The 27,060-nt window shown below is 38.2% G+C and overlaps 1 protein-coding gene across 1 annotated transcript in view; it reads right to left on the reverse strand.

Moving 5' to 3' along the window:
- LOC149559762 (SNARE associated Golgi protein family) overlaps nucleotides 1–27,060 on the reverse strand; it is an 87,192-nt gene that overhangs the window by 52,497 nt on the left and 7,635 nt on the right. The window contains exon 2 of the mRNA XM_089824274.1: nucleotides 5,923–6,256. Coding sequence (XP_089680400.1) covers nucleotides 5,923–6,180 — 258 coding nt within the window. The 5' untranslated portion in view covers nucleotides 6,181–6,256. The remainder of the gene's footprint in view (nucleotides 1–5,922; nucleotides 6,257–27,060) is intronic.

The following is a 27,060-nucleotide window of genomic DNA, read 5'->3' on the forward strand; positions in this document are numbered from 1 at the left end:
CATACCCCTTCATCCACTCGATAAAACGCAACCGACTAAACTCGAAGAAAGCAAATAACTTGGTGTCTGTGCATTCAAACTTGAAGCTCACAACTCACAAAGAGAATACATACAAAAAGGGGGAGGCAAAACAATGGGATGTCGAACCAAAGGCCGCGGAGTTGGAAGTCCACTTTGATTCACTTGCGATTGAAGATGGTGATCCTAAGATACATAGTACTGATGGAGCTGATCTTGAGGCTACGGCCAAGACTATGGTTGAGACTGCTAACGCTAGTGGCACTAATTGTGCTTCTAATCGGCAACTGCCTAATGACGATGAATTATTTGATGATTTTTGATGATACATTGATATTTGATCACTATGAGCCTATGACTGATTACTAATTACTGATTAGTAATGTTGACATTGTTGTTTTAACGACTAAAGTTTTGAACTGAAACATTCATATGGTGGTATCTTTTGACATTTTCTCATGCCATTCGAACAAATCATTAATATATGTGGTGGTTGAATTTGCTAAATTGCTTTAGATTAGCATAGTAATGTATGAACTGGTATGCTACAGCATATATATATATATATATATATATATATATATATATATATATATTTTTTTTTTTTTTTATAAATCTTGTATGGACGAACCCAAAACGAACCCGAACCCAGCCCAAAATTTGTTTGATCGAATTTCGAACCCACATCCAAACTAGAATCCAAACCGACAACCAAAACATCAACAAAATCAAAGACTCGATATTATAAGATGAAATACCAAATTTCCAACTCTCTCTTGAATAAGGATGCTCATATGCTAAATAATGTAAACAAATCATGTGACCAAATGAGACAACTTCAAGGTTCCTTCCAACTGTGGACTCTCACTCAATTTCAATGATGTTATATGTTGCTTATCACAAAGGGACTTACGATGCTTTTTCAATGGACTTACGTAGGTCGTCCAATGGATAACAACAAAATGCAAGGGATAAGGATGCTCATATGCTAAATAATGTAAACGAATTGTGTGATCAAATGAGACAACCTCAAGATTCCTTCCAAATGTGGACTCTCACTCAACTTCAATGATGTTATATGCTAGTTATCACGAAGGGACTTACGATCTTTGTTCAATGGACTTACATTGTTCATTCAATGAGATACCAACAAAATGCAAGGCATAAGGGTTCAGAGAATCAAAGTGATTGATAAATCATTGTTGGTCTTCATGGTGGATCACTTAATATTGCTTTGAAGTCTTGCATGGTTTCTTCAATCCTCACTTAGAAGATTACATTTCATTTTAGAAGCAGTTTTGTTGGATGAAAGAAATTATGAATGTTTACTTGCTTGACTCGGACAAACTAAGCCACTAGCTTTTTGTCAATAGTAAGAATGGCTTGTATGGTTAGCTAGTGAAAGTAGTTAACTTCAATTAATATTCAGTCTTCAGTTTGCATCCATTGATAGGATTGAAAAGGAGATATAGATTTGAAAACCATTTGAGTATATGTTAGAAGCTTGCACAAGGTGGATGGAGTCACTGACAAGATTGCATCTAGTGGTGTCCATGTTTATCCATACGTACTTCCATTCCTAGATTAGAACTAAAAATAGAAGTTAAGTTCAAGTTGAGAGTTCAAAAGTTGGAAAGTCACAAACACTGTTTTCATTGAGCATTGTGAAGCCAAATCCATAGAAGTTGATAAGTCTTAAATGAATAGCACAAGTCCCCTATGTGATTACCAGTAAATCATATTATTTCACTGAGTGAGTATCCACAAGCAAAGAGAACCTTGAAGTCATTTTATGATCTTACTTTGCAAGCTTAGCATAAGAAGTGACCTTATTCAAGACAGAGTTGGAAATTTGGTGTTTCATCTTCAAATACAAAGTATTTGATTCTGTACGTTGTACTGGAACAAAACTCACATCAACAGTCCCAAGAGGGGGTAAGAACATGTATATTTGAAGCCATGAGGGGGAAGCTTCGAGATGGGTATGAACATGTCTTTCTGAAACATTGAGGGAGCCTGCTTGTAGACGGTTTCCAAGCACCCTAGCACAATAATTCGACCATTCTCCATTATTATTAGGGAAGCAATGAGGACATAACCTAAATATAATTGGATTCATGGGTTCCGGCAAAAAGAAAATTTCCATTTGGGTTCATGGGTGAGTTCTTGTGTGTGTGTAGATATATATATATATATATACAAAAAAATAAGAGAAACGTGCATCATTGCAAAACTAAGCCATTTCATAGCATGACCCAACATGGCATCGAAAATATTTTCTATAACCTAACAAAGAAACCTAGCATCCTTGAGACACCAACCATAAGGATGTCACAAATAGGACAACTCATCAATGATTTTAAATCAGAAGTAACATTTTATAGCATTGGAAATTTACAAGAAAACTGTTATAAACTAAATACTTCCAATCTCAGAATTTTACAAATATGTGGTCACTCAGAAATCAGAATAATGACTACTATAGCTGTCTGTATACTATCACTTCACATAGAATCACCATAAACACGCGGCAGCCAATATTTGATAATGTTCAGAAATTAATCTGACATACTCAGAATGCTGCTACAGTCATTTCTTACTTCTGTTATAAGTACCTTAGACTGAAAAATTTAAAAAACCAGAGATTTTGCTCAATTTAACTCTTCAGCACGGCCCTGGACGGACCCACAGTTTGAAATTCAGACCCCACCCAGATCTGCCGCGAATCCAGACTCGCACAAACCCAGACCTGAATCCAAGCAGCAGGGTCCAAACCTGGTAACACAGAGAATTAGATGTTTTCTAAAGTCTAACTTAATTTTGGGCATAATAATGTTTAATCATATATGTTAATTATAGGTAGCCTCCCAGTAGGGGACATTACACAAATTTAATCAGAATTATGGAAAACTAAGAGCACCATTCATGCAAGCTTGCATTATCATTAACATTAATGTAAATCAGATGAAGATAGAAATCTGTCATCTCTATCTAGTGCAGCTTAGTCTACACAGACCAGAATCTGATACACAAGGACTTTTATTCCCTATAAAATTCTGGTGCTACTCTGATAAGAACCCTTTAAGAAGTTGGATTGCCAAAGGATTGCAGAAATAATCATCTTCACAAATAAGAGAAAATGGCAAAGCGTTACAGTAATTCACGCTCAAAGTATTGGATAAATATTAGAATAATACTTCAACATCAAATAAATTTCCTGGATATGGGATCATACAAAGAATATATTTTGAAATTTTGAAATAAGTCAAAACAAAAATACTTTAATTATGTTTTTTTCTTATGAAACTGCATCTTATTCCTCATATAGGGCATATTGAGTCCCATATTCAACCTCTATGCAGAGATTAAATGGCAGGTTTTCGTGCAGCCAGGAAAACCCTTCCAACTGCTAAGTTTGCAACAGTCACCCTTGTACACCAACTTTTTTACAAGTTCATCAATCTGTTTTAAACACTTTTGAACATTAGTTTTTGTGTAAGTAGAAATTTTTTTTAATATTTATCTTTTTCCGTCTAAAAAGAAATATTATTCAAGACAACAAACAAGATAAGCAAAGTTATCTTCAACCACCAAATTTCGGCACAAGATACCAGCCAGTTATATTTAAAAATTAACTGACAATCAAAACCCTTCAACTTCTGCAAATGTCCCCTTCACAATCTAATAATCTATCCATCCAGGATTTCTTACTCTAGTATTCTGTTCAGTTTCAATTATAAAAAGCCAAGAGCGATATAGAAGATATGTCTGAAAAGTACTTAATTGAACTTAAATCTGCCAGAGTAAACATATAGAGCGATTCATTATACAAAGGTAAGAGAGATACAGAAGATATGTCTGAAATGTACATAATTAACCTTAAAGCTGCCAGAGTAAACATATAGAGCAATTAAAATAGAGGACAGAAAATTTGTGTATGCTACTCTTTTTAGAATAATGGCAAATTGCTCAATATGCAATTTGCAAGATCAAGTGAGGTTTGAAAGCCCCACATACAAATAGAAACAGAGAAAGGTAGATCTGAAGCAGAGCTAAAGTGAGGATGAAGACCTTTTCTACACCCATAGAAAACAATTGAACATTTGTCCACGTCAGAAGCACAATCTGATGTAATATATGTTGTGTGATCTCTTAAGAAAATTATCACAGGATGACCTCTGACCTGGTAACGGCTCTTGTCATGTCCCATTTTTCAATCCACAGCTATTTAGTAAATACTAAATTGTAGATGAAGTCTTAAGATTATCAAGTAGATAAGCCAGTAGTTACTTTCAGCTTTTAGTTAAAAAAGTATGTAGTATCTTAAGAATGAAGTAGCTGACTCTACAGTGCCTAATTCAGAAGTAAATGCCACTAATTTAGAAGTATCAAGCAAATGGCTATGTTTGTGGATAGACAGTTTTGAGGGAATGTTGTTCAATTAGCTGCCTACATTTTAGGAAATCATTTGTCGATTAATTGCAAAGCTAGTGGACTGACTTCCCATGATTAAGGATCACTGGGAGCTGGGTCTATAGAACAGAGCAGAAGGCAGAACTGAAGACATTATTTGAAAAAATAAAACAAATTCAACTCTGATTTCAGTATTAGTGGCATTGCTACACCAGCTAGACACATTTAAGGTAAAACCCCTTTAGGCATGAACCCATCATATTGGGGACAGAGACCCTTTGGAGCAGTGTATATCAGTTAGCATGAAGTTTGCATGCTGGGACTAGCCAGTAAGTTGCATTAAATTGGTCAACTTCCCTTTGAAAGTGTTTTGTTAGCAAAAAGTACAAAAAAAAAAAACAGTAGTTGAATTCCCTTTGAATGTGTGCTTTTAGCAGAAAGTATAACAAAATATAAATAAGTATAGTTGTTGCTGGAGTGTTTTCTGTCTGTTATTTGCATATTTAGTGGAATTACTACAGCTCTGCTGGACAATCCTTTGTAGCAATAAAGATCTGTCAAAAGGGATTAAAGAAGCACCTCGAGGATCCTAAGACAAGAGTCTGCTGGATATGGTGAGGAACCACTGAAGCAGCCCTTATAGGTGACTCTATACTAAGCATTATGAAAAGCAAGTCCGTACCCTCTTAGTTAAATAAGTTAATAACGTAAGACATTTGTCGGCCATCAACTGATGAAAGCTGGGGAGCAATATCTAATAGATCTATTCCTGTATTCACTTCAATTTTTCATTGCAAGAGAGAATTGATTGCTTAAAAACAATCAATACAGAAATGTTCATTCAACCAAATAATTACTCAATATAGTAATGTTCTGGTGCAGATTTGTCAGCACACATTCAGTGCTTATTGATTTTATACTTCATTAGACATTAGAATAAGCTTTACAGTTGTCTTCCTTGAGGGATTATAATTATTCTTTACCATAATTTTTCTTATTATTTTTGTTTCTCTATCATGATCAAAGATTTTTTTTTCACTTTTTAATTTTTTCTCCATTTCCCTGTTAAGATTAACGTTTTAATTGTTTACTATTTTTTAATCATTGTATCATAATACAATACATAGCATTGAGCTGGTATATATAGCTTCAATTGTGTCCTCAAACTTGACAAATATTCAAAGAAAAAAATTGTTTATACTGACTTGGTGCCATCTTTGTCTGTATCAGCTAGAATAAGTTATAAAAATAAGCTTTTTACTGTGCTTGTCTGCAATTGTACTGTCTCAGGTGTCAGCCAATTTTCATCTCTCCCTCCCCTACTATTTAAGATATTATGAAGTGAATATTAAATAAAAGTTAACCTGCTCTAAACTCCAGCATTTTCTTGGCAGTAACTGAAGAAACAAACCCAATGCATGTTTGCAGTATACATAATGCAGGCAGAAAAGATGAACATGCATGAAGATGTTTTGCAAAGATAAGAAATACCTTCTCTACAAGGAATGGAACACCCCATATAACAAAGGCAGCAATAGATGCCACTATAATGATAAATAATGAGAACACCTTGGTCCACCACAACAATGAAACAAACTTGGACTTTTGCACAGGCCGTGTTATTAACTCATCAGACTCTGTTTCTTCTGACAAACCCAACCTCACATAATTTGTAGTTTCCTCTTGCCTTTGCTGCTCAATGTTGACAACGCTACTCTCCCTCATTGAATCATGAGGAGAATTTGACATAGTCTTGATGTCGTAGCTTCAAAACCACTTTTGTTTCTATGATTTAAAAGTTGTGAGAACAAAGTTTGGTATAGCCCTGAGGAAGAAGAGCAGGATTTAGTAAGACAAAATAATGAATAATTTGTAGTACACAAGTAAACATAGTTACCATTCTCATCTATTTTAATTAAGGATATGCAAATGCAGGAATACATGCCACTGTTTGCAATTTCCAACTTCAGAGCTCGTGTGACAGTAACTGAAAGCAACTGCCACCACCAAAACTGACAATTGGAACTTTATACAACATAGACAATCAAACTGATTCTGTCTAACAGAACAGCTACAACAGCGGAGTCTATAGTGAAGCCTTCCTTGTTTTCCAATAAGATGTATTTCCATGTCATGCTATACCATTTGTTTTATACATTTGTTCAAACTACTTCAAGAAATAAAGAAAGAAAACGTTGAAAGAATTGCTACTCAACACAATAAAATGTCTTCAAAATGCAGTGGACAAGGAATGCAGTGGACAAGGAATGCTTTTTTACCAAGGAGCAAAAGGAAACAAAACAAGAATGGCATTGAGAAAGAAGATTTTGGAGCATAATTTGCCCTCCATCTGGCCATTATTGAGAACTAATTTGTCAGACTGGTTAGCCCCTTCTCTCTGAGGATCAGTTTCTGTATTTGTAAAAGGTCATTCTGATTATTTTCGCCTCGTGCTCTGCACTATCTTGGGTTTAAATCTGCCTCTTATTATTCTTTCTGGCTTGTATAATTACAGTGAACTACCCCCCACAATCTTCTCCTATTCTCATAACCACACTTCCAAAACCAAAGAAAATGCAAACAACAATTTAACAAGAAAAGCCATAGTTTAGTGCTGGCTAATTTGGCTCGAAAATGTATAATACCATCAGAATCCATACCATAAATATTGTTACTAAAAAGCTCTTGACATCTGTAGAGAATATAGAGAACTGCCAATTTCAAAAAATTATGGAAGTTTAGATAAAGAAAAAACAATGGTTCGCTAATCTCGATTTCCCTGAAAACCCATAATTAATTTGTGACATCCCATAGTTGCAATAGTTAGAAAAAATCATGATTAGTAGGAGATTTTTGTGGCATCTTTGTTCTATGAGTCAATTGCTCCCAAAATCCAACAAAAAAGAAACTGCAATTTAACAAGAAAAGACATAGTGTGATATAGCTATCAGGATTTAACAGTGTAGCTTTCAAGTCAAACTCATTGACCCATATTTAATGAGTAGTGATTTACATGAATCCATCTCTCATGAGAATAAATGCAACACTTAGCACTCATTGGATTGAGGTGATGCTCACACAGGTGAAGCACTGGGACTTCCCAGGAGGTCACTCATCCCAGTACTACTCCAGCTTGAGCACGCTTAACCACAGAGTTTTGTCCATGGTTAAACCCGCTCTACTTGCAACCCCATTTGCAAAACCTTCACCGAGTGTTGTGCCTTATGAAGCATTCATTAGAAAGCCCCTTAAGCTCATTAATTGATAAATAGGAGATACTTTCCACATCAAATCAAATTGTGATATAGTTTCACCTCTATGAGCATCACCTAGATCCAATGAGTGCTAAGTGTTCCATTTATTCTCATGAGAGATAGATTTATGTAATCACTACTCATGAAACATGGGTCAATGAGTTTGACTAAAAAACTACACAGTTAAATCCTGATAACTATATCACAATTTGACTTGCTGCGGAAAATATCTCCCACTTATTAAGAACAGACATAGTTTAGAGCTAGCTGATTTGGCTTGAAACTTGAAAGGCAGCATGGCATTAGAATCAATAGTGTAAATGTTGTTAGGAAAACAATTATCAACCTCAACAAAGATTAAAGGAGAAAACCGTCTAAATTTGAATAGATTTATGGTTGATGAGATAAATAAATTAATAATTATTGAATGTTAACATGAAAAACAGAAAAATAATTAGATGTTTCCAGAGATATGATAGTTTAATTAGTCGGAGACTTCTAGACACCTGTGTTGCACAAAATCCTATAGTTGAATTATATGATAATTGGTACTTAAAGGACAGAATAAAGAGGGAAAACGACCAAGCATACAAGTTATTATCTCAGTTTCCAGGTGTTAAAAGCAGGGAGATGGAGAGTAGCACGGAGCAGGCTTTTAGTTCCCAGTCAAACAACTCAGCTCCAACAATGTGTCTGCATCCAAGTAGGCCTAAAAGAAGTTTCATATTGATATAATTACTCTTAACACTTCATTCAGATTAACAGCCCAAGTTATTTTTTAAGATGTTAAACTTTCTTACATCTAAGCTATTTAGGACACTAATCGTAATTGGGAATTTATGATACCTACCTCTTATATGTCTATCCACTGTCACATGTTCACAACTTTACCATTACATGAATTTCAAATAGTCTTGCAGGTATTACTTGCCACAAGTTTATACCAATTCTCATTGTTTACGGAGAAATAATCTCAAAACAATTCTCCATCACCAAATTAATCGATTGTTAAAATACTTCAGAACTTGGCCTTGCTCAAGCTGATCTCCAAGATAATTAAATCATAAACAAGCAGAGTGCTCTAAAAAGAAAGACTACTACCAAACACTTCATATTAACTCCATTTTCAAATTCTCCTAATTGAACTTTGTTTAGTCCTTGAATCGAAAGAAAATCCTATAGATTCTAGAGCACCAAAAAACAAAAAGAAATCTGTATCCAAACTATGAATTAAAAGGTTTATTGTTTCCGGGACAGAGGGACGAGGAAACGGGTTTCCAAGATGGTTTTTTTTTTTTTGGCTGAAATAGGGAACAGCAGGGGACGGCTATATATATATATATATATATATATATATATATATATATATATATATATATATTCATGAATTTCAGAATTACATAACATTGTCACATTCATCATAGCAACATAGTTTAAAATTATCAATTTCATTCATCAAATCAGCATAGAACATGGCATAAAATCGAATCATCGTCTAAGAATTGGAACATAGGATGACATCAAATGAGAGAATCAATCTGCCATAAATTAGACTTTACAGCCCTTTCTTGTGGGTTTTGGAAGAAAACCAAATTTGTTGTGCCAAATCTTCCTAGACGGGTAGCAGACATCTTGTTTGGGCAGTAATCAGCTACAACAATTTATTTTTGGGCAATTATTGCTACTATTAGAGCATTATCAAAGGTGAAAACAATCTAAGTTTTCCTCAACCCAGCAGCAATCATTTCCAAGTCTACAATATGAATATCAAATAGAGGTTTGATTTACAATCATTTTCAGGTCTGGTTTGTTGAACAAAAGTTGAAGTTTTAATTTTCAACGATAGTTGGATGCTAAGTTTGTAATGGCTTCCAAAAAAAAATCTTTGAACATGGGTTATATTACCATATTTTATTATTTTAATGTGGGGCCAGCAAATGGGCAGAAAATCACCATTTAGTAATGTTTTTTTTTTTTTTTTCAGTTGAATTTTATTTTAAAATCGAAAACTTCAAGCAGTCCCCAGGACAGATGGGAAACGGCTACGGAGTCCTCGGGACGGTCAACACCCTTTGGAAACGCGTTGACCGTTTCCGAAGTTTCAGGGATGGGTTTCCGATTTTCTTACTTGGGTGGGGACAGCTTGGAAACGTTTCCGGCCGTCCCCAAGTCCCCGAAATGGGGACGGTTTCCGAAACTCAAGGCTTAGGGCTGGAAACGCGTCCCCGGGTAACATAGAGATCCATGAAACTGTGTTTGTTGTAACAAGTTGCAATTTTGAAAAAGAAAATTCACTGAAATCTGGATGCACTTTGTCATCCACATAGGACTCAAGGCAGATGAAAGGAACTTGATGGACCAATGTCAATATTGTAGAGCAAAGCACCGACATATGAATTGCAAAGTGAAGTCTGGTTCCAAACTGGATATGGCATTGCTTCATAAACCATTAAGAACAGGAGATGGTGAAATTACGAGATTCAATGCAGAAACTAAATGCATGTGCTAGTATACTTTCCCTATATTAGACTCCACAACAACAATTTTCGGTGGTGAGAGATCTTACCTATTACACTAGTTTCAGTGGTGAGAGATCCTACCTAGCTTGTTTGATGTTTTGATATTAAAAACACATTGGCTTTCACAGATTTCCCAGATCCAGAGTCTAAAGAAAATAAAAATATTCAAGGTATTTTGATTGCACATTTTTGGGCTTCTTTTTTGGTGAGTGATGAAGATTTTTGGGTGTTAGATGGAGTTTCAAGGCAAGTTTAATGCTCGTAATACCGTATTTGTATCCATGTCCATGTAACTTTAAAATCCAAACTAAAAACAACTTTGAATAATAGCATAATTATGCCTAGATTATTTTATAAGAGCCCTGTAATCATAACATCTTAACTTTTAAAAGCTAATTAATTGCTAGGCTATTGCAGTGGCAAAATCAGATTGTAGAAAGAATTTTCTACATAATACAAGTTTCATGCACTTTTTAGATAATTCAAAATTTTGCAGTTTTACCCAATGTTCCTTTACATAATTTGTGGTTAGCCAGGGTTTTCTCTAAATAACATAGGTTCCCTGGATGCTGAACAGAAATTTATTCTTGCTAACTAGCAAGAAACCATGGGTTCTTTTTGTGGTAATATCAACTTGAACAGAATTTCTTGAGACAATCCAAGCTTAATCACACATTCTCTGAAATCCAAATAATTCAAGTTTTACCAAGGATTTATTAATATTTCAGAAAGTTCTTGGTTAACCAAGGATTTTCTATACATAATTTCTAGTGTTACCAAGGGACACATCTACTGGAATGCTTCAGGGACTTGGGGATGGCTAGGGGACATCCCCACCCCATCCCCTCTTTTTTGGAAATTGACAAGAAACATCCCAAAAACTCGGGGACTTTCGGAAAAAAATCGAGGATCCTTGTATGTGATGTCCCCATTTTTGTCAGCACCAAAGTTTGAGGGATTAGATTGTTATTGTGATCCTCATAGGCTAATTACTGTAGATAGAGGGTCTTATGAGGCAGAGGCTTGGCTATGGGAAGGTGTTGTTTTCTTCAAAATTCAATATGTCCCAGTTTGGTCTTCATTTGACTCAAGTTGGACTTCACTTGGGCTTAGTTTCAAGCTTTCATGCACTTGTTGTTTATGGAAAGTATAGTGATGATTGTGAGGAACCCTCTCTATTTTAGGAAAGTGCATTTGGTCACAAGAGAAAATAATAGGTGTGACTCCCGTTTCAGATGGCATATTTAAATGTAAAGTTTCTTACCAGATTTCAAATTCAAGGCTGACTAATGCACAACTTTTGATTGCAAGTATAAACACTACTGTCAAAGAATAGATTTTCTCGAGAATCTGTATATGTTGGTACAAAAATAACAAAGATAATAAAATGTTCTTGAAGTTGAAATGAAAATCACTCCTTTGATGTGCTTGCATTAATTGATTTCGATGTCTTGTTATGCCGGGCAGAACAAGTATACATATCACACGGAGGGGTGTGATGGTGAATGAGCATGTACATTCACCATCACACCAGTTAATCATGCCTAATTTGTTATAGACTTAACACAAGTCTTAATCATGTATTACCAATCATTATGAACTGTAGCCCGATATAATATAGATCAATAGTGATCTTAAATCAAAGGAAACAAAATAAGTTTCGATCATGTCTAAAATGAAATCTCAAACAATATATATATATATATGATCATCGGTTTCAACTGTGCAGAGTTTTATATAATACTGGTATATATATATATATATATATATATATATATATATATATATATATATATATATATATATATATATATATATATATATATGTTGATCACAATTATTGTCAGACCGAAGCTACATGCTTTAACATTAAAGGATACGTATTTTAAAAGTTATTATTATTTTAGTGGCCAAATTATTATTAAATTATTAAATGAGAGCTTCTAATTAAAAGGCGTATTGATGAAGCTTCTTTAATGAAAGGTGTATTGGAGAAGCCAAGATGCATTATAAAAGACACTTCATGGAAAAAAAAGACTTCATGATCTCCATTCTCTTGTTCCCAAATGATGTGGTCCTTCTAGCCTCTTCTCAGGAGGGGCTCCAGAGGCTTATTGATGGACCGGCCTCATTTTGTGACCACTGCCAGCTAGTGGTGAACTTGAGCAAGACTCAGGTCATGGTCTTCAATTGTCTAAAGACTTTGCATCTTCACTTCAGCTTCCAGGGTCAGCCGATTAAGATTGTCTCCTCATACACCTATCTTGGGGTCAAGTTCTTTGGTCCCTGTTTTAGCATGAGAACGGCCCACATTCCATGAGTGGCCAAGGGCATGGGCTCCCTCACCCTCTTAGAGGGACTGTGCTTTCGGCATCACTTCCAGGACACTAAGTCCAAGTTATCTCTCTTGGACTATCTAGTTAGACCCATAGTTCTTTATGTTGTTATGTTTTGGGGACCATCTCTTCTTGACTCAAATTGGGCCTCGATCGAGCAGATGCAGACCCTTCTCCTCCGCTGGATTATCCACTGCCACCGCTACACTCCACACAGTATTGTTTTCGCCAAGTTCAAGGCCCATCCTTTCCAACTTAGCACCATTTTCGACTTGATTTGGTTCATTCACCGTCTCAAGCTTCACGGACTCGACTGAGGGCCGACACAAATACTCGTACCTTGCTTACTATTCCTCTATGGACATTGCCAACTCGACGGGGACAACTAGGGCTCGTTCCTAGTATACCCAGGCCACTATCTTATTGAGCTCAATCAAGATTGACGCCAATCATCTTCCACCATACCAGTTCTCCTTGGACGCTCCCACCCATCTCCTCCCCTCAAGATAGGAGTTGAATGGACACATCAGACTCAACATTTACAGGCAGTACATCTCCACTAAAATCAGCCCTCCTGGCAATTTATGCCCTCAGATGGCCTTCTACTCGGAGCACTTCCTATAGACCCACGATGCTATTATTGTTCGTCCCTCTTGCTTGAGTCAACGTTGGAGCCATGCCCTCCGCATCACCTTGGGATCTTTTAGAGTTAGATCCCACCGACTTCGTTGCCAAACTAATCACCACTTGACCAGAGAGGAACAGGTGTGTCGCCTTTGCACCATATCCGAGACGAAGATTGCGACCCACTTTATCTTCAAGTGCCCCATCTACTATGAGATCAGAGGCAGGTTCCACTACCTATCCAAAGATTGCAGATTCATCTCGGCCTTTTTCAGTTACTCTGACCTACGGTGTTTAGCGCTCTACCTCCGGGAGACCTCCCAGCTTAGAGACCACACTTTACAGCTCTTGTTCCCTCAAAGCCAGACCTCGGATCAGCTCATCACTGACTTCTTTCCATTCATGCCCACTTCCAAGGGCATGAAATGACCGCATACACCCATATCTAAACACACCAGATCGAATAGAACTTGGTGTAAGGTTCCTAGTGTAGAGCATCTCCCTTTTTGGTTTAATCATGGTTTAGATGTTGTTTAGGGTTAGTTAGGAGTCTTTTGTGTGAGTCTAATAAGATCAAATGGTCTTTGGATCCCAACTTGTCCTAATTTGTTTGTAAGAGAAAAAATTGCTCATAGAGTCAAAATGTTGTCAAATGGGTCAAAAGTTGCTAAGTTTGAGCAACTAGGGTACATAGCCTCCTATAGGGTCCTAAGAATCCTAACCTACGTTCCCCGAGGATGCGTACCCGGCCTAAAAACAGTGAGTTTCAAAAACGGGGACGTCTTGGGGACGAGGGGACAAGTATGGGACGTCCCCCAGCAGTCCCCAAAAAAGGCAAATTACCAGGGGACGTCCCCAAAACTTGGGGATGGCTAGGAAAAAAAGGACAGTTGGCTGTCCCTAGTACAAGGGGACACCTAGACGTCCCCCAACCATACCGAGTAAGGCCAACCGTCCCCAATTTTTTTTTGTTCTTTTAATTTTTATGCAAAAAAAATTTAAAAGTGAATATTTTAAAAATAATTTTAGGATTCCTTACTAGGTTGCCAAGGTGGGCCCCACCCCTCCAAATGTGGTAGAGGCAAAATAGGACCAGGAGTCTGCTTCATTTTTCTATGTTCTATTTTTTATGTTGAATGTGAACATGATTATGATACATTGATACTTATTACTTTATGGCAGCCCTCTAGCCTTTGGGCATATAGCTTTAGGCATGTTTAGCTTTAGATTTTCAGATTTACATGTTTATCATTATGATATTGTTCACTAATATTGATATGCATTTTGACAATTGAGTACTGAAATCAGATATTATTTCCTAGATGGCATTCGAATGTCATAAGTTATGGTTCTATAATGTTTAAATGGCATGCTTTGTGCTTAGTTTCATATGAATGACATGTATATTTGCAAAATTTCAATGTATATTTTAAAATTATATATATATATAAAACCGTCCCCATTTGTCGTCCCTCCCTCCCCCATCTCCAAATCGCCAAAAAAAATTGTCGTCCCAGAAACCCGTCCAACCATCCCTGTATCGGAAACTCGGGGGAACATAAGTCCTAACTAAGGTCATAGGATAGGTCTAGGAGCACCCACTTGCCTAAAACACTCAAAAAGAAAGAAATGCAAAAAGTTGCTCAAGTAACTTTTGCAACTTTTACAAGAAAGTTGCAAGAAGACATGGGCGGTTGTAACTACCCATGCTCAGGTATTTGAGCATGGGATAAAGATTTTTGGAGGTTACGATAAGTTCAATTGCAGACCACACGTGTGAGCCATCTGTATAGACATTTTTTGAGTTTTTCCCAGCATTTATTGTGTTTTTGCACTCTTGTATGGTTGTGTACGGATTGGATTGCATAATCTGACTTCATGGCAATGTAGAGTTTTGATTAGCTTTCTTTTGCATATTCAAATTTGGTTCCAAGTTCAGGGATTGAGGAGTTATATTGCATTTTAGGAGACTATGTCTACAACTTCCATTTGCAAAGTTGCAAGAACTAAAATGGCCCTAACCTAATCAACCCCGGTTGAAAATGCATGAAACCCTGTGGAATGGTAGGTTAAGACTTGTACATAGTGATTTTGTTTCCCTTTTTGTTCTTGTAACTGATCTCCTACTTTTGGAGTGATGCCTTCGGCTAACTACTTGGAGTAGGCAAGCCAGGAGAGTGAGAAGATGTGTCTAGAGGGCACACCCATGATCTAAACTAACCAGCTCAATCGCATGGTTGGGGGCCCTAGGGAGTCCCCTTAAAGGATTGAAAAATTGTAGGAGTTGTGAAGTTTGAAGACCTCTAGGAAGCATTTTGTAGAGACTAGTCCAGAGGCCTAAAAGATAGCCTAGAAACTAGGGCCTGAGAGCAATTAGGGTTGTGGGTGACTTGAAGCTCTATAATTTGGGATTCTTGAAGTGCTAAGGGAGCTTTCAGAATCATATGGTCTTCCATAGGGTTGTGTGGAAGAATTTGCAGCGATTGATCAAAACAGTGAAAACAAACCTTGTACAAAATAGGGCTATTTAGCCCTACTTGTACGTAGCGATAGCAAAGTGAATGTTAACATGACCACAGGTGTTTGAAAGGACGAAAAAGGATATAGAAGGTAAGAAATACACTAGTAAGGACCTCAGATGTGTGTGGGAAAGATCCTAAGCAAGGGTTTGGAGTTCTAGGGAAAGGAACAAGTTAAGCAAAGGCTAGTAGGACTAGCTCCTAAACAAGTTGGCTTTGTTCTTGCATCAACCCAACTATACCTAGGAGGCAAATTGAGTCAAGGGTCTTGGAGGCCAAGGTTGGTGGAGAAGACTTAGAAGGAAGGAACCATTGGATGGTTCAAAGGGCTAAACTCTAGTTAGGAGAAGATAAGCCCTAGTATAGACCATCTGCATCAGAGTGGTATTAGAGCCTGAACTACGTTAAAATTTGGTGTATGTCTGAAGAGGAGGAGAGCCAAGAGGTTGACTGTATGCCACCCAAGGCAATCAGCAAGGGTGCCATAGTGGACTTGCTCTAAGAACTATACGGAAAGGCCAATTTGGCAGAATCAAAGAGCAAGAGGAGAGCCACTGAATGGGGAGATGAAAGTGAAAAAGAAGATGAAAGCCAATCGGGAGCGACATCTGACAGAGGCAAAGGAATGGAGTTGGAAAAGGACTAGAAAGTGTTCTTGGATGCCTTCAAATCTATCAATAAAAATAGAATGGAACACATTCCTTACTATAGTGGCAGTTTGAATGGAGAAGAGTTACTAGGTTGGATGGAAGCCATAAATAATCAATTTGACTATAAAGAAGTGTCAGGAAAAGAGAGTCAGTTACGCCAAGGCTAAGCTCAAGGGGTCAACATTGGTTTGGTGGAATATGATGCAAGATGATAGGGTAGCAGTCAGGAAGAAGAAAAAAGTTTCTTGGGATAGGATGAAAATCAAGTTAAGGGCACAATTCTTGCCCACTGATTATGAGATACAAATGTATCAGAAGTTACAAAACCTAAGGCAAAGGGAGTTGATAGTAAGTGCCTACATTGAGGAATTCAACAAGTTGAGTCTAAGGGCAAGGAGGCAGGAAGAAGTAGAAAGGGTAGCAAGGTATCTCAATGGATTGAGGCAAGGAATTCAAGATGAGATCAATATGATGGCCCCTAACAGCATGCAAAAATGCTTTCAGTTAGCATTGAGAGCAGAGGAGAAAGCTAGAAGAAGACATGATTCCCAACAAAGAGGAAGAGGAAATAGGGGATTCAAAGGCAGGAGAAAATTTGGAAGAGGACAAAGCCCAAGTAGGCCAAAAGAAGCTTAGTCTACAAATAACAATGGAGGCAATCAGAGTAAAGGTACATTTCAAAGGGGAGGATACAGAGGAAGAGGACCTCCTAGGGGTAGGTTTCAATCACAAGGTAGGGGTAATTTAGTCTTCACAGGTAGGTGCACAATTGCAACCAAGTGGGCCATACCATGGGCAGATGTCCTAAAAAAGGTTCCACCTCATCCATGGGAGAAAGAAGGGCTCAGTTAGTACAAGAAGAGGACACTCAGAGTGTCACCTCACCAATCTCCAAGGCAAGGCCAAAGTTGGAGAAAATCTTATGTTGAGGACACTATTGAAAGTTCCTAGTGTTGCCGAGCCACCTCAAAGGAAAAGCTTGTTCAAAACCACTTGTAGGACCCACAGGAAGATTTTCCGGGTGATAGTGGATTCAAGTTCCACAGAGAACATAGTGTCAACAGAGATGGTGGACAAACTAAAGCTTAGAAGGATACCCGTCATTCATGATGGGAAAAAGAACAATTATGTAATCACTAAGCAAGGTAAGAAGTTTCAGATGGATCCTTTGACAGAACCTGGTGAAGAGAAACATGTGGGGTCTAGTGTGATGCTTTTGAGTGGAAAGGAGTTCCTTAAAGTCATGAAGAAGGAAAAGGGGGTTGTTGTGCAGTGATAGTGAAGCCAAGAGTGGAGACTAAGGAGAAAGTCAATATACCTCAAGAAGTGCAACAATTGTTGGAGAAGTATAATGAGATAGTAGATAATGGACTGCCTAGTGCTTTGCCACCTATGAGAGATGTGAGTCATCAGATAGACCTAATTCCAAGAACTAATCTACCCAACAAGGTAGCCTATAAAATGACTCCAAGTCAGAATGCAGAAATTGTTAAGCAGATACAAGATTTGCTAGAGAAAGGGCTTATAAGAAAGAGCTTTAGTCCTTGTGATGTGTACCATTGTCCTTGCACCTAAGAAGGATGGCAAATAGAGGATGTGCACTGACTCCAAGGCTATTAACAAGATAACAATCAGGTACAAATTTCCCATGCCGCGGATTGAGGATTTGTTGGACAATTTGGGGGTTTCTTGCTATTTCTCCAAGGTGGATCTGAAATCAGGGTATCATCAAATCAAAGTTAGGCCCGGTGATGAATGGAAGACAGCCTTTAAGACAAATGAAGGGCTATATGAGTGGCTTGTAATGCCCTTTGGTTTGACAAATGCACCTAGCACATTCACGAGGCTCATGAATGAAGTGCTAGCAGACTTTATAGGTAAATTTGTAATTGTTTATCTAGATGACATTTTGATTTTTAGCAGGTCTAAGGAGGAGCACATGAAGCACTTGGAGATGGTCTTGAGAAGGTTACACCAAGAGAAGTTGATGATCAACCAAGAAAAATGTGAGTTTCTGAAAACTGAACTAGTATATCTTGGATTTGTTGTTTCTAATGGATGCATCAAGATGGATCCTGATAAGGTCAAAGACTATACTGGAATGGCCAACACCTAGATCCATAGGGGATGTTAGTAGTTTTCATGGATTGGCCTCTTACTATAAAAAATTTGTGAGAAATTTTAGTCATGTGTGTGCACCAATCCTAAACACCATTAAAGGGTGAATTAGATGTCGGTTTAAGTGGACAGAAGCAGCAGATAAAACCTTTGAGATGTTGAAGAAAAAGATAGCATAACTACCTACTCTTAGGTACCCTAACTTCAATCAACTATTTGTGGTGGAGGGTGATGCTAGTAAGCTAGCCATTGGGGCAATGTTAAGTCAAGAGTACCCTAACTTCAATCAACTATTTGTGGTGGAGGGTGATGCTAGTAAGCTAGCCATTGGGGCAATGTTAAGTCAAGAGGGACACCCTATGGCATTCTTCTCAGAGAAGTTGAATGAATCCAAGCAAAAGTATTCCACCTATGATTTGGAGTTGTATGCAATGGTACAAGCACTCAAAAAGTGGAGACGTTATCTCCTACCAAGAGAATTTGTAGTCTACACAAATAATCATGCCCTTAGCTTCCTGAATGGACAAGAGAAGTTAAACCAAACACACCTAAAATGGTTAGAGTACTTACAAGCATATACCTTTGTCATAAAACACAAGAAAGGTGTTAGCAACAAAGTTGCAGATGCTCTAAGCAAGCGAGTATTAGCTACTCAGGAAATACAATTGCAAAGTGTGGGAATGAGTGACCTTAAAGACCTCTACAAGGATTTCAAGGATATGTATGAAGCATGTGAGAAGTTCAAATAGGGTTTTAGAGTGGATTTTACTGACTATATGTTGTAGGAAGGACTATTGTTCAAGGGACACTTGTTGTGTATATCTCAAAGCTCAATGAGGGAGAACACAATCAAAGAGATACACCAAGGCAGTTTGAGAGGCCACTTTAGAGTGGACAAGACACTTGAGCAAGTGAATAGGCATTACTATTGGCCTAAACTCCAGTCTGATGTCAGAAAGTTTGTGGTGCACTGTCAAATATGCCAAAGTGCCAAGGGACATAGTAGTAACACTGGATTGTACCAGCCTCTATCATACCACAGAGACCTTGGGAATGCCTAAGCATGGATTTTGTTTTGGGACTGCCTAAGACACCAAGAGGACATAACAATGTGTTTGTAGTGGTGGACAGGTTTAGCAAGATGGTACACTTCATTCCTTGCAGACAAACCAATGATGCTTCACACATTGCAGGACTTTTCTTCAAAGACATGGTAAGAATCCATGCGCCACTCAACATAGTGAGTGATAGGGATAGTAAGTTTGTGGGCTACTTCTGGAGAACCCTTTGGAAAATATTAGGAACAAACCTATATTTCTCTTCAGCCTCTCACTCTCAGTCAGATGAAAAAGCTAAGGTAGTAAATAGATCTCTAGGTAACCTATCAAGGTGTTTGACTAAACAGCATGCACAGTCATGGGATCACATTATAGGATAGGTAGAATATGTCTACAATGACTCCATCAATAGGAGCACTAGAAAGTGCCCATTTGAAATAGTTTATGGGGTTACTCCAAGAGGGGTCATGGAGTTGAGAGACCTCAGCTTGCAGGATAGGAGTGCTCAAGGAGAATCCTTTACAGAGCAAATAAAGGAACTTCATGACCAAGTTAGGAAGACTTTACAACACCAAGTTGGAAAATACAAAACCAGGGCAGATAAGACAAGGAGGCATTTACAATTCAAGGTGGGAGATTTGGTACTTGCCTACCTTAGGAAGGAGAGACTGCCAAAGGGAGTGCCAACCAAGCTGTTGATGAAGAAGCTAGGACCATTGAAGATCTTGCACAAGTATGGTAACAATGCATATGAGGTGGAGTTACCTCCTGATTTGGTATCTCACCCATCTTCAATGTCTGTGATTTGTACCCCTAAAAGGGCCTTCCTTCTAATACTGGTCAGCAAACTCTTTCGGACTTGGGAGAAGATAATTGGGTCAGAGATTTGCCCACTCCTCAACCTCTGCGTTTTGACAATATAGTGGACTCCAAGGTGCTCAAGAAGACCAAGAAAGGTACCTACAAAACATACTTGGTAAACTGGAAAGGATTGCCAGATGCTGAAGCCAATTGGATGAATGAGGTAGACATACTGAAACATGGAGTCACCATTGAAGACCTTCTAACTCAAGGGACTTGAGTTCTTTGTCCCAAGGGAGTATGGTGCAAAGAACCTCCCTTTTTGGTTTAATGTTGGTTTAGATGTTGTTTAGGGTTGGTTAGGAGTCTTTTGTGTGAGTCTAGTAAGATCCAATGGTCTTTGGATCCCAACTTGCCCTAATTTGTTTGTAAGGGCAAAAGTTGCTCATAGAATCAAAATGTTGTCAAGTGGGTCAAAAGTTGCCAAGTTTGAGCAACTAGGGTACATGGCCTTCAATAGGGTCCTAATGGTCCTAACTAAAGTCCTAGGATAGGTCTAGGAGCACCCACTTGCCTAAAACACTCAAAAAGCAAGAAATGCAAAAAGTTGCTGACAACTTTCAAAAGTTGCTTTTCCAACTTTTGCAAGGAAGTTGCAAATGAAGAAATGGGTGTTTTAACCACCCATGCTCGAGTATTTGAGCATGGGATGAATATTGTTGGAGGTTAGAATGAAGTCCAGTTACAGATCACACATGCGAGCCATCTATACGAACATTTTCTGAGTTTTTCCCAGCATTTACTGTATTTTTGCACTCTTGTACGACTGTGTACGGATTGGATTGCATAATCTGACTTCAAGGCAATGTAGAGTTTTGATTTAGCTTTCTTTTGCATATTCAAGTTTGGTTCCAAGTTGAGGGATTGAGGAGTTATACTGCATTTTAGGAGATTGTGTCTGCAACTTCCATTTGCAGAGTTGCAACTAAAATGGCCCTAACCTAATCATCCACAGTTAAAAATGCATGAAACCCTGTGGAATGGTAGGTTAGGACTTGTACATAGTGCTTTTCTTTCCCTTTTTGTTATTGCAACTGATCTAATTTTGGAGTGATGCCCTAGGTTGACTGCTTGGAGTAGGAGCAAAGTACCGGAGAATAGGATATTTCCAGTAATCAAGAATCAAAATCAGATTCCTCGTCGAGAGGGAACTTCCAGTTAGGAGGAGGTGTTCCATTGAGAGGAAGAGTTCCATCGGGAGGAGGTATTCCATCGAGAGGAAGAGTTCCATCGGGAGGACGTGTTCCATCAAGAGGAGGTATTCCATCAAGAGAGAGTGTTCCATCGAGAGGAAGAGTTCCATCGGAGGGAAGTGTTCCATTGGGAGGAAGAGTTCCATTGAAAGGAAGTATTCCGCTAGGAGGGAAAAAGGCCAACATAATGCAATAGACAAACAAAAACTGTCAAGGTTCACGAAGGACGGCTCGGAGGACCCCGTGCACCACTGTAAAACATGCATAACCATATGGCAAGCTAACGGAGAAAATAACACAGCTGAGTGGCTAAAAGCTTTCCCTACCACACTAAGGGGTATAGCCATCCAGTATGATTCTAAGGGGAGACCTATGATCCAATGTAGAAGGTGCAATGAATGGGGACATTTTGCACGAGATTGCCAGGATGGAGGACAAAATGGAGGAATGTTGTGTAATGGTGGGCCAAGCAATCATGAGGATGCGAATTGCCCGAGGCAGAAGGGGGTGTTGGTTCCCAAAACCGCAAATTGGAATCCTACGAGCCTTGCCTACTCGATGCTGGGATATCCAACCGGTTAAGGCCAACTTGACAGGATCGATCAATGTGATCCAAATCCCCTGCACTTTCGACTCTGCAAAACCAAGGTGGGTGTACCTGATCCTCGACAACAACCTCAAATCCAGGATGCTTAAAGCAGATCGATTAGAACACGAAGACAATAAAAGTTTTCCAAATGGCAAGAATTAAAGGAAAACTTTAAACTTGCAATTTATGAACTGAGAAGAAAAGTAAATGATTGAAGTAATGTTTAAATAAAGAATAAATATAGATTAATACAACATATGAATATATTAATTCCTCTAATGGAAAGAAATGAAACAATTGCCAGCATATGGATTATGAATCAAGAGTAAAAGACCAGTGCCTAATTAAATGGGCAATCAGAGTCAACATTATAAGTTGAGACGTACAACTTTATAAAGTTCAATATATTAAACTATAAACAATTTTAATAATTCAAATGCGATGGTTCAATTATATAAACGCAATTTTAAATAACTCTAAAATGCACTTTAATTCCTGTGGAGACAAATTAGACATAAATACAAAAACAATAAAATATTTCACAATATTTACGTTTATCAAATTTAAAATGCAATAATGATCCAATCCACTTATCCGAATATTAAAATATTTATAGAAAATAAATAAAAAACATTTACAAAGGACACAACTTAATAATAATTTAAAACTCCGAAATATAAAATAAATAATAATGCCGAAAATAAAATCACAACAGAGACATTCCTTACAAAAGATCCATCTATTGTGAACATATCCGGATCGCACAAAATCCACTCACTAACTCAAATCCACGGGCTTAGTTCAAAAGTCCATTTCTCCGCCAATTGGAAAAATATAATATATCATAAAGCATAGGCAAGGAAAAAAGTTGAAGTATGAATATGAATATTGTCCCCCATTTTGATTTTTACATCTCCTATTTATAAAACACCAAAAGGTGCATGAGGAAGGAACATATCCTTTCACCGCACTTAATCATAACTTAACAAAAAACTGAAAAATAATTGTGATTCATTAATCACCGATAGGTTGCAATGTTCTTTGTTTTGTTAATGAAAATAAACCTTTTGAAACTTCAATGCCCCGACACAGCACACAATCGCTATTCCTACCTGCAAACTGTCCTCCATACGATGCAAGATCTAGGAATGCAAGGCTTCTCAAGACGCCACCAATTTTGATGCTTTATTCAGGACCTTCGTCTTTAACACACTTGCACAAGTTTCTGGAAATCATATGTGCATCTGCTGCTTGTATTCATCCTTCCAACGCATATATGCCCTTATCCACACAGATTTTCACTACGACAATAACCCTGGCTGCCTCCTGTGATCGCGTCCTCAAAGAGCCTTCCTGGTTTCTCCCACGTCCGCTGCTCATGCCTTCTCTTTGATCGCGAATCCTAAACACGATTTATTCTAACCGTTCCAAGAAAATATTCAGGCAATTTCTACTCTTCCTTGCCCTCTCTTCGACCACAACCCCTTAACCTACAAGAAAAATGAACAAGCGTAAGATATATATCACAAATATTACATTTGTTATGAGATCATGTGGGTGCCTTGTGCGTGAGGACTTCCAGACTTCTATAGCAAAGAAAGCATCTCCAGGTTGCACCTAGTCTATCTGTCGGGAGATAATACCCGAACCTTTGATGCAATCTCCATGGGTCAATAACAAGTGATTTAGATATATTCGCTAAAACAGCCTCTGGAGATGTCAACAAAACCTCAACACGAAGATTAGGAGGGAGTGTAACAAGTATTGAAGCACTATCCATGTCAACAGGTTGTCCTTCAAACTGGCGAGACCGGAGCAATCTCTGAGCATGCTGTTGTGCTTGGACTTCTGCTTGTTCAATTCCTCTTTTGTTCGAATTTCTATTGTGGCAGGAGAATTCCTTATATTTCACATCTTTACTAACTTTCACTGCCATGTCCAAATTGTCCAGTATTAATCCAGGTGAAATCCCTTGTATTTTGTGGCTTCCTTTTTGCCCACCTGAAGTTACAGTACTCTCAAAAGGTTCAATACAGACAACCTTAATAGATGGGTTTTTCCATCTTCAAATATCTTCCAACTCTTGTTATGGTTCCTCCTATTCTGGAACCTGAAACAAATATATCCACTTTGCCTGTTGTACCTTGCCAAATTTCAGGGCCTGTGCTTTGAAAGTGTGCATCAGGATTTGCAAGATTACTAGTCTGATCCAATGTGTAAACATTAGGAATGGCTTTTGTCAACTCTTCAACCTTTTGCACCGCCCCAAAAAAACCAAGTGCAGAGTTGATTTTATTGTTATTCTTCAGCTGCTCAATCTGCTATTGCTCTAGAAAATGTTGTCTATCACCACAATCCAGATAGGACATGAATCTATTATGTATTTCAAAAACTTATTCTGTCCATATAACAATGAAGCTTTTTAATATTGACAATACCACTTCATCATTCATCTCCTTTCATAAATGGAGATCAAAAAAAAAATTAAAATTTCGAGCTCCATCAAGGGGTAAATATGTTAGACATTGAAGATCCAAACAGCAAAATTCTTGCAGTCACAAGGATGCAAGCCAGAAAATTAGCCTATCCAGATACTACTATAGAGATGAAAAGATTTCAAGAAGCAAAGAAGGGCATTCAAGATAGAATGAGAGGAAGGGAGGACAAGGCCAAAAAAACCTACTTCGAGTAGGGGTGTACCGAATATTGTGAGGCAAGTACTGGAAACCACTATCCCTGTGAAAATCACTGATTTATTGGAAACGTTACCCCAATTGCAGGTAGCATTAACGTAGGGGGCAAGCCTAAGAGGGGCTTTCTAAGAAAGAGAAGGAAGGAGAAGCACGAATAGAAAACAATACCCTATTCACTATAGGAATAGGGAGAACACCGGCAATAGTAAAAATGGAGATATTAGGGTGCAAGCTTTCAAATACTATTGTTGATGAAGGTTCCAACGTAAATGTTTTACCCAAAGAAACGTGGAAGGAAATAGTAAAACTCACACTTTGGCCACCAACATTTCAATTAGTGGGAGCTGACCAACATGGAATAAAGAGTATAGGAACCTTGATGAGACAAAAAGTCATAGTCGGCAGCACTCAACAATTTTTTCTGAATTTTGTGGCCATTACCTTGGAGAAAAAAGGTTACGATGCTTTATTAGGAAGAGGATGGTTAGTTACAACAAAAGCCACCCATAACTGGAAACAGAACACTCTATCTATTGAGTTTGAAGGAAGAAAGTACATCATAGATCTCAAGAATCAGTCAGTAAGTCAAGACCTAGCATCAGACTTCGAAGGGGAAGACTATGAAGGGATGGAACCAAATGAGGAAATTGTGCTCAAACTAGGGGAATGCTCAGACGATGACACAAGTTCCCTGAATGGATTATTCCATTGGTAGATGGGAGACTATGAAGTTTTCCATGTCGAATGTAATAGGCTACAAATACAAGATTCTGAGTTGAAAAAACGATACCCGAAGGTGTGCACGGAGTATAAGGAAGGCGAGGCAACCCTCAACAAGACACCTGCACACATTTAAAAAGAGGTGGAATACAAGGAGGCCAAACTCCAGACTTTAAACTTGAGAGAAGAGGATCAACCCAAAGAGATTCTGATAAGGAGAGGAGCCATACAAGAGGGAGCAATAACCATACGAGGGAGAGGAGTCATACAAGGGAGAAAAGGAGCTGTACGAGGAGCAATAACCGTACGAGGAGCAAGAGCCATACGGTGAGGAGAGGAGTCGTACGGTGAGGGAGCAATAGCCATACAAGGGAGAAAAGGAGCCATAAAAGGAGCAATAACCGTACGAGGAGAAAGAGTCATACAAGGGAGAGAACTAGTCGTATGGTCGGCATACCAAGTGGAAGAAGCGATTGTACAAGAACAGTGGAAGGAAGGATGGTGTACGAAGGTAGCCATATGAGGAGCAACAAAGTTTAAGACTGTCGTACGAAAGGAAGACATCAGGCAAACATTTTGTACAGCCGTACGAAGGACACCAAGCAAGCAGTCCATACGGAACCCATACTACATAACAAGTCTGTACGAAGAAGCCTTACTCGTACTTATCATCTCCAAAGAAAGTTCGTACGAAGGAAGGTACGATGGCAGTTACTCTCTAACCGCATAACATATGCTACGACTGTACAAAATCAGGAAGAGGTTTGTACGGAAGGGCATATAAAGACACATCATATGAATGGTTGGCACACCTGGCACATACAAACAACTAAGGAAATTTGGAAAGTGAGGCATCACCACACAATAGTGAAATTAAGTATAGGAAACCTGAGCAGAGGGAACATTATTGATTCCAAAAGGAAGAAGCCTATGACACTAAAAGCGAAGGAGGAGGGCAGGAGGATAGAAAAAAAAAACTTGGAAAGCAAGATAGCCACAACAGAAGCAAAGAAGATAGATGCCCTAAGGGTACTACAAGGTGTTCGCACAAAACAAAAGACAGTTGAACGTGACTTGCAACTGCTACTGCGAGTTCCGAGTAAAGGGATGTCTTCCCATCCCCCTTCTTAAAATCAAAGTTTCTTTTTGTTTCCATGTTCAATAGTCATCTGGAAGACGACTTCTTTTTTTGGAGGGGATAGATGTAGTCGGAATAAAGTAACTATTGTGCTTAGTACTTGTTAAAGCTTATTCAGGTTGGGTAGTTAGGAGGTGAGGGAATGTGTCGGTTGGTTCTCCCAACCAATTGACCCTTCTATAAGTACTTAGAATATTGTCAATGTACTCACGATGTTTTTGGTATGAATAAATAAACCATTTTCTCGCCCACTGGTATTGTGGTATTAAGGTGCCTTCTATGTTTGCTTCATGTATATATCAATTACATTATATCATTTGCATTTCCTCTGTGAAATTGAGTTGTATTTCCATTCTA

Source organism: Cupressus sempervirens, chromosome 4 (genome assembly GCF_028749045.1).
Source record: "Cupressus sempervirens isolate cs-2001-9-10 chromosome 4, ASM2874904v1, whole genome shotgun sequence".
Taxonomy (NCBI): Eukaryota; Viridiplantae; Streptophyta; class Pinopsida; order Cupressales; family Cupressaceae; genus Cupressus; species Cupressus sempervirens.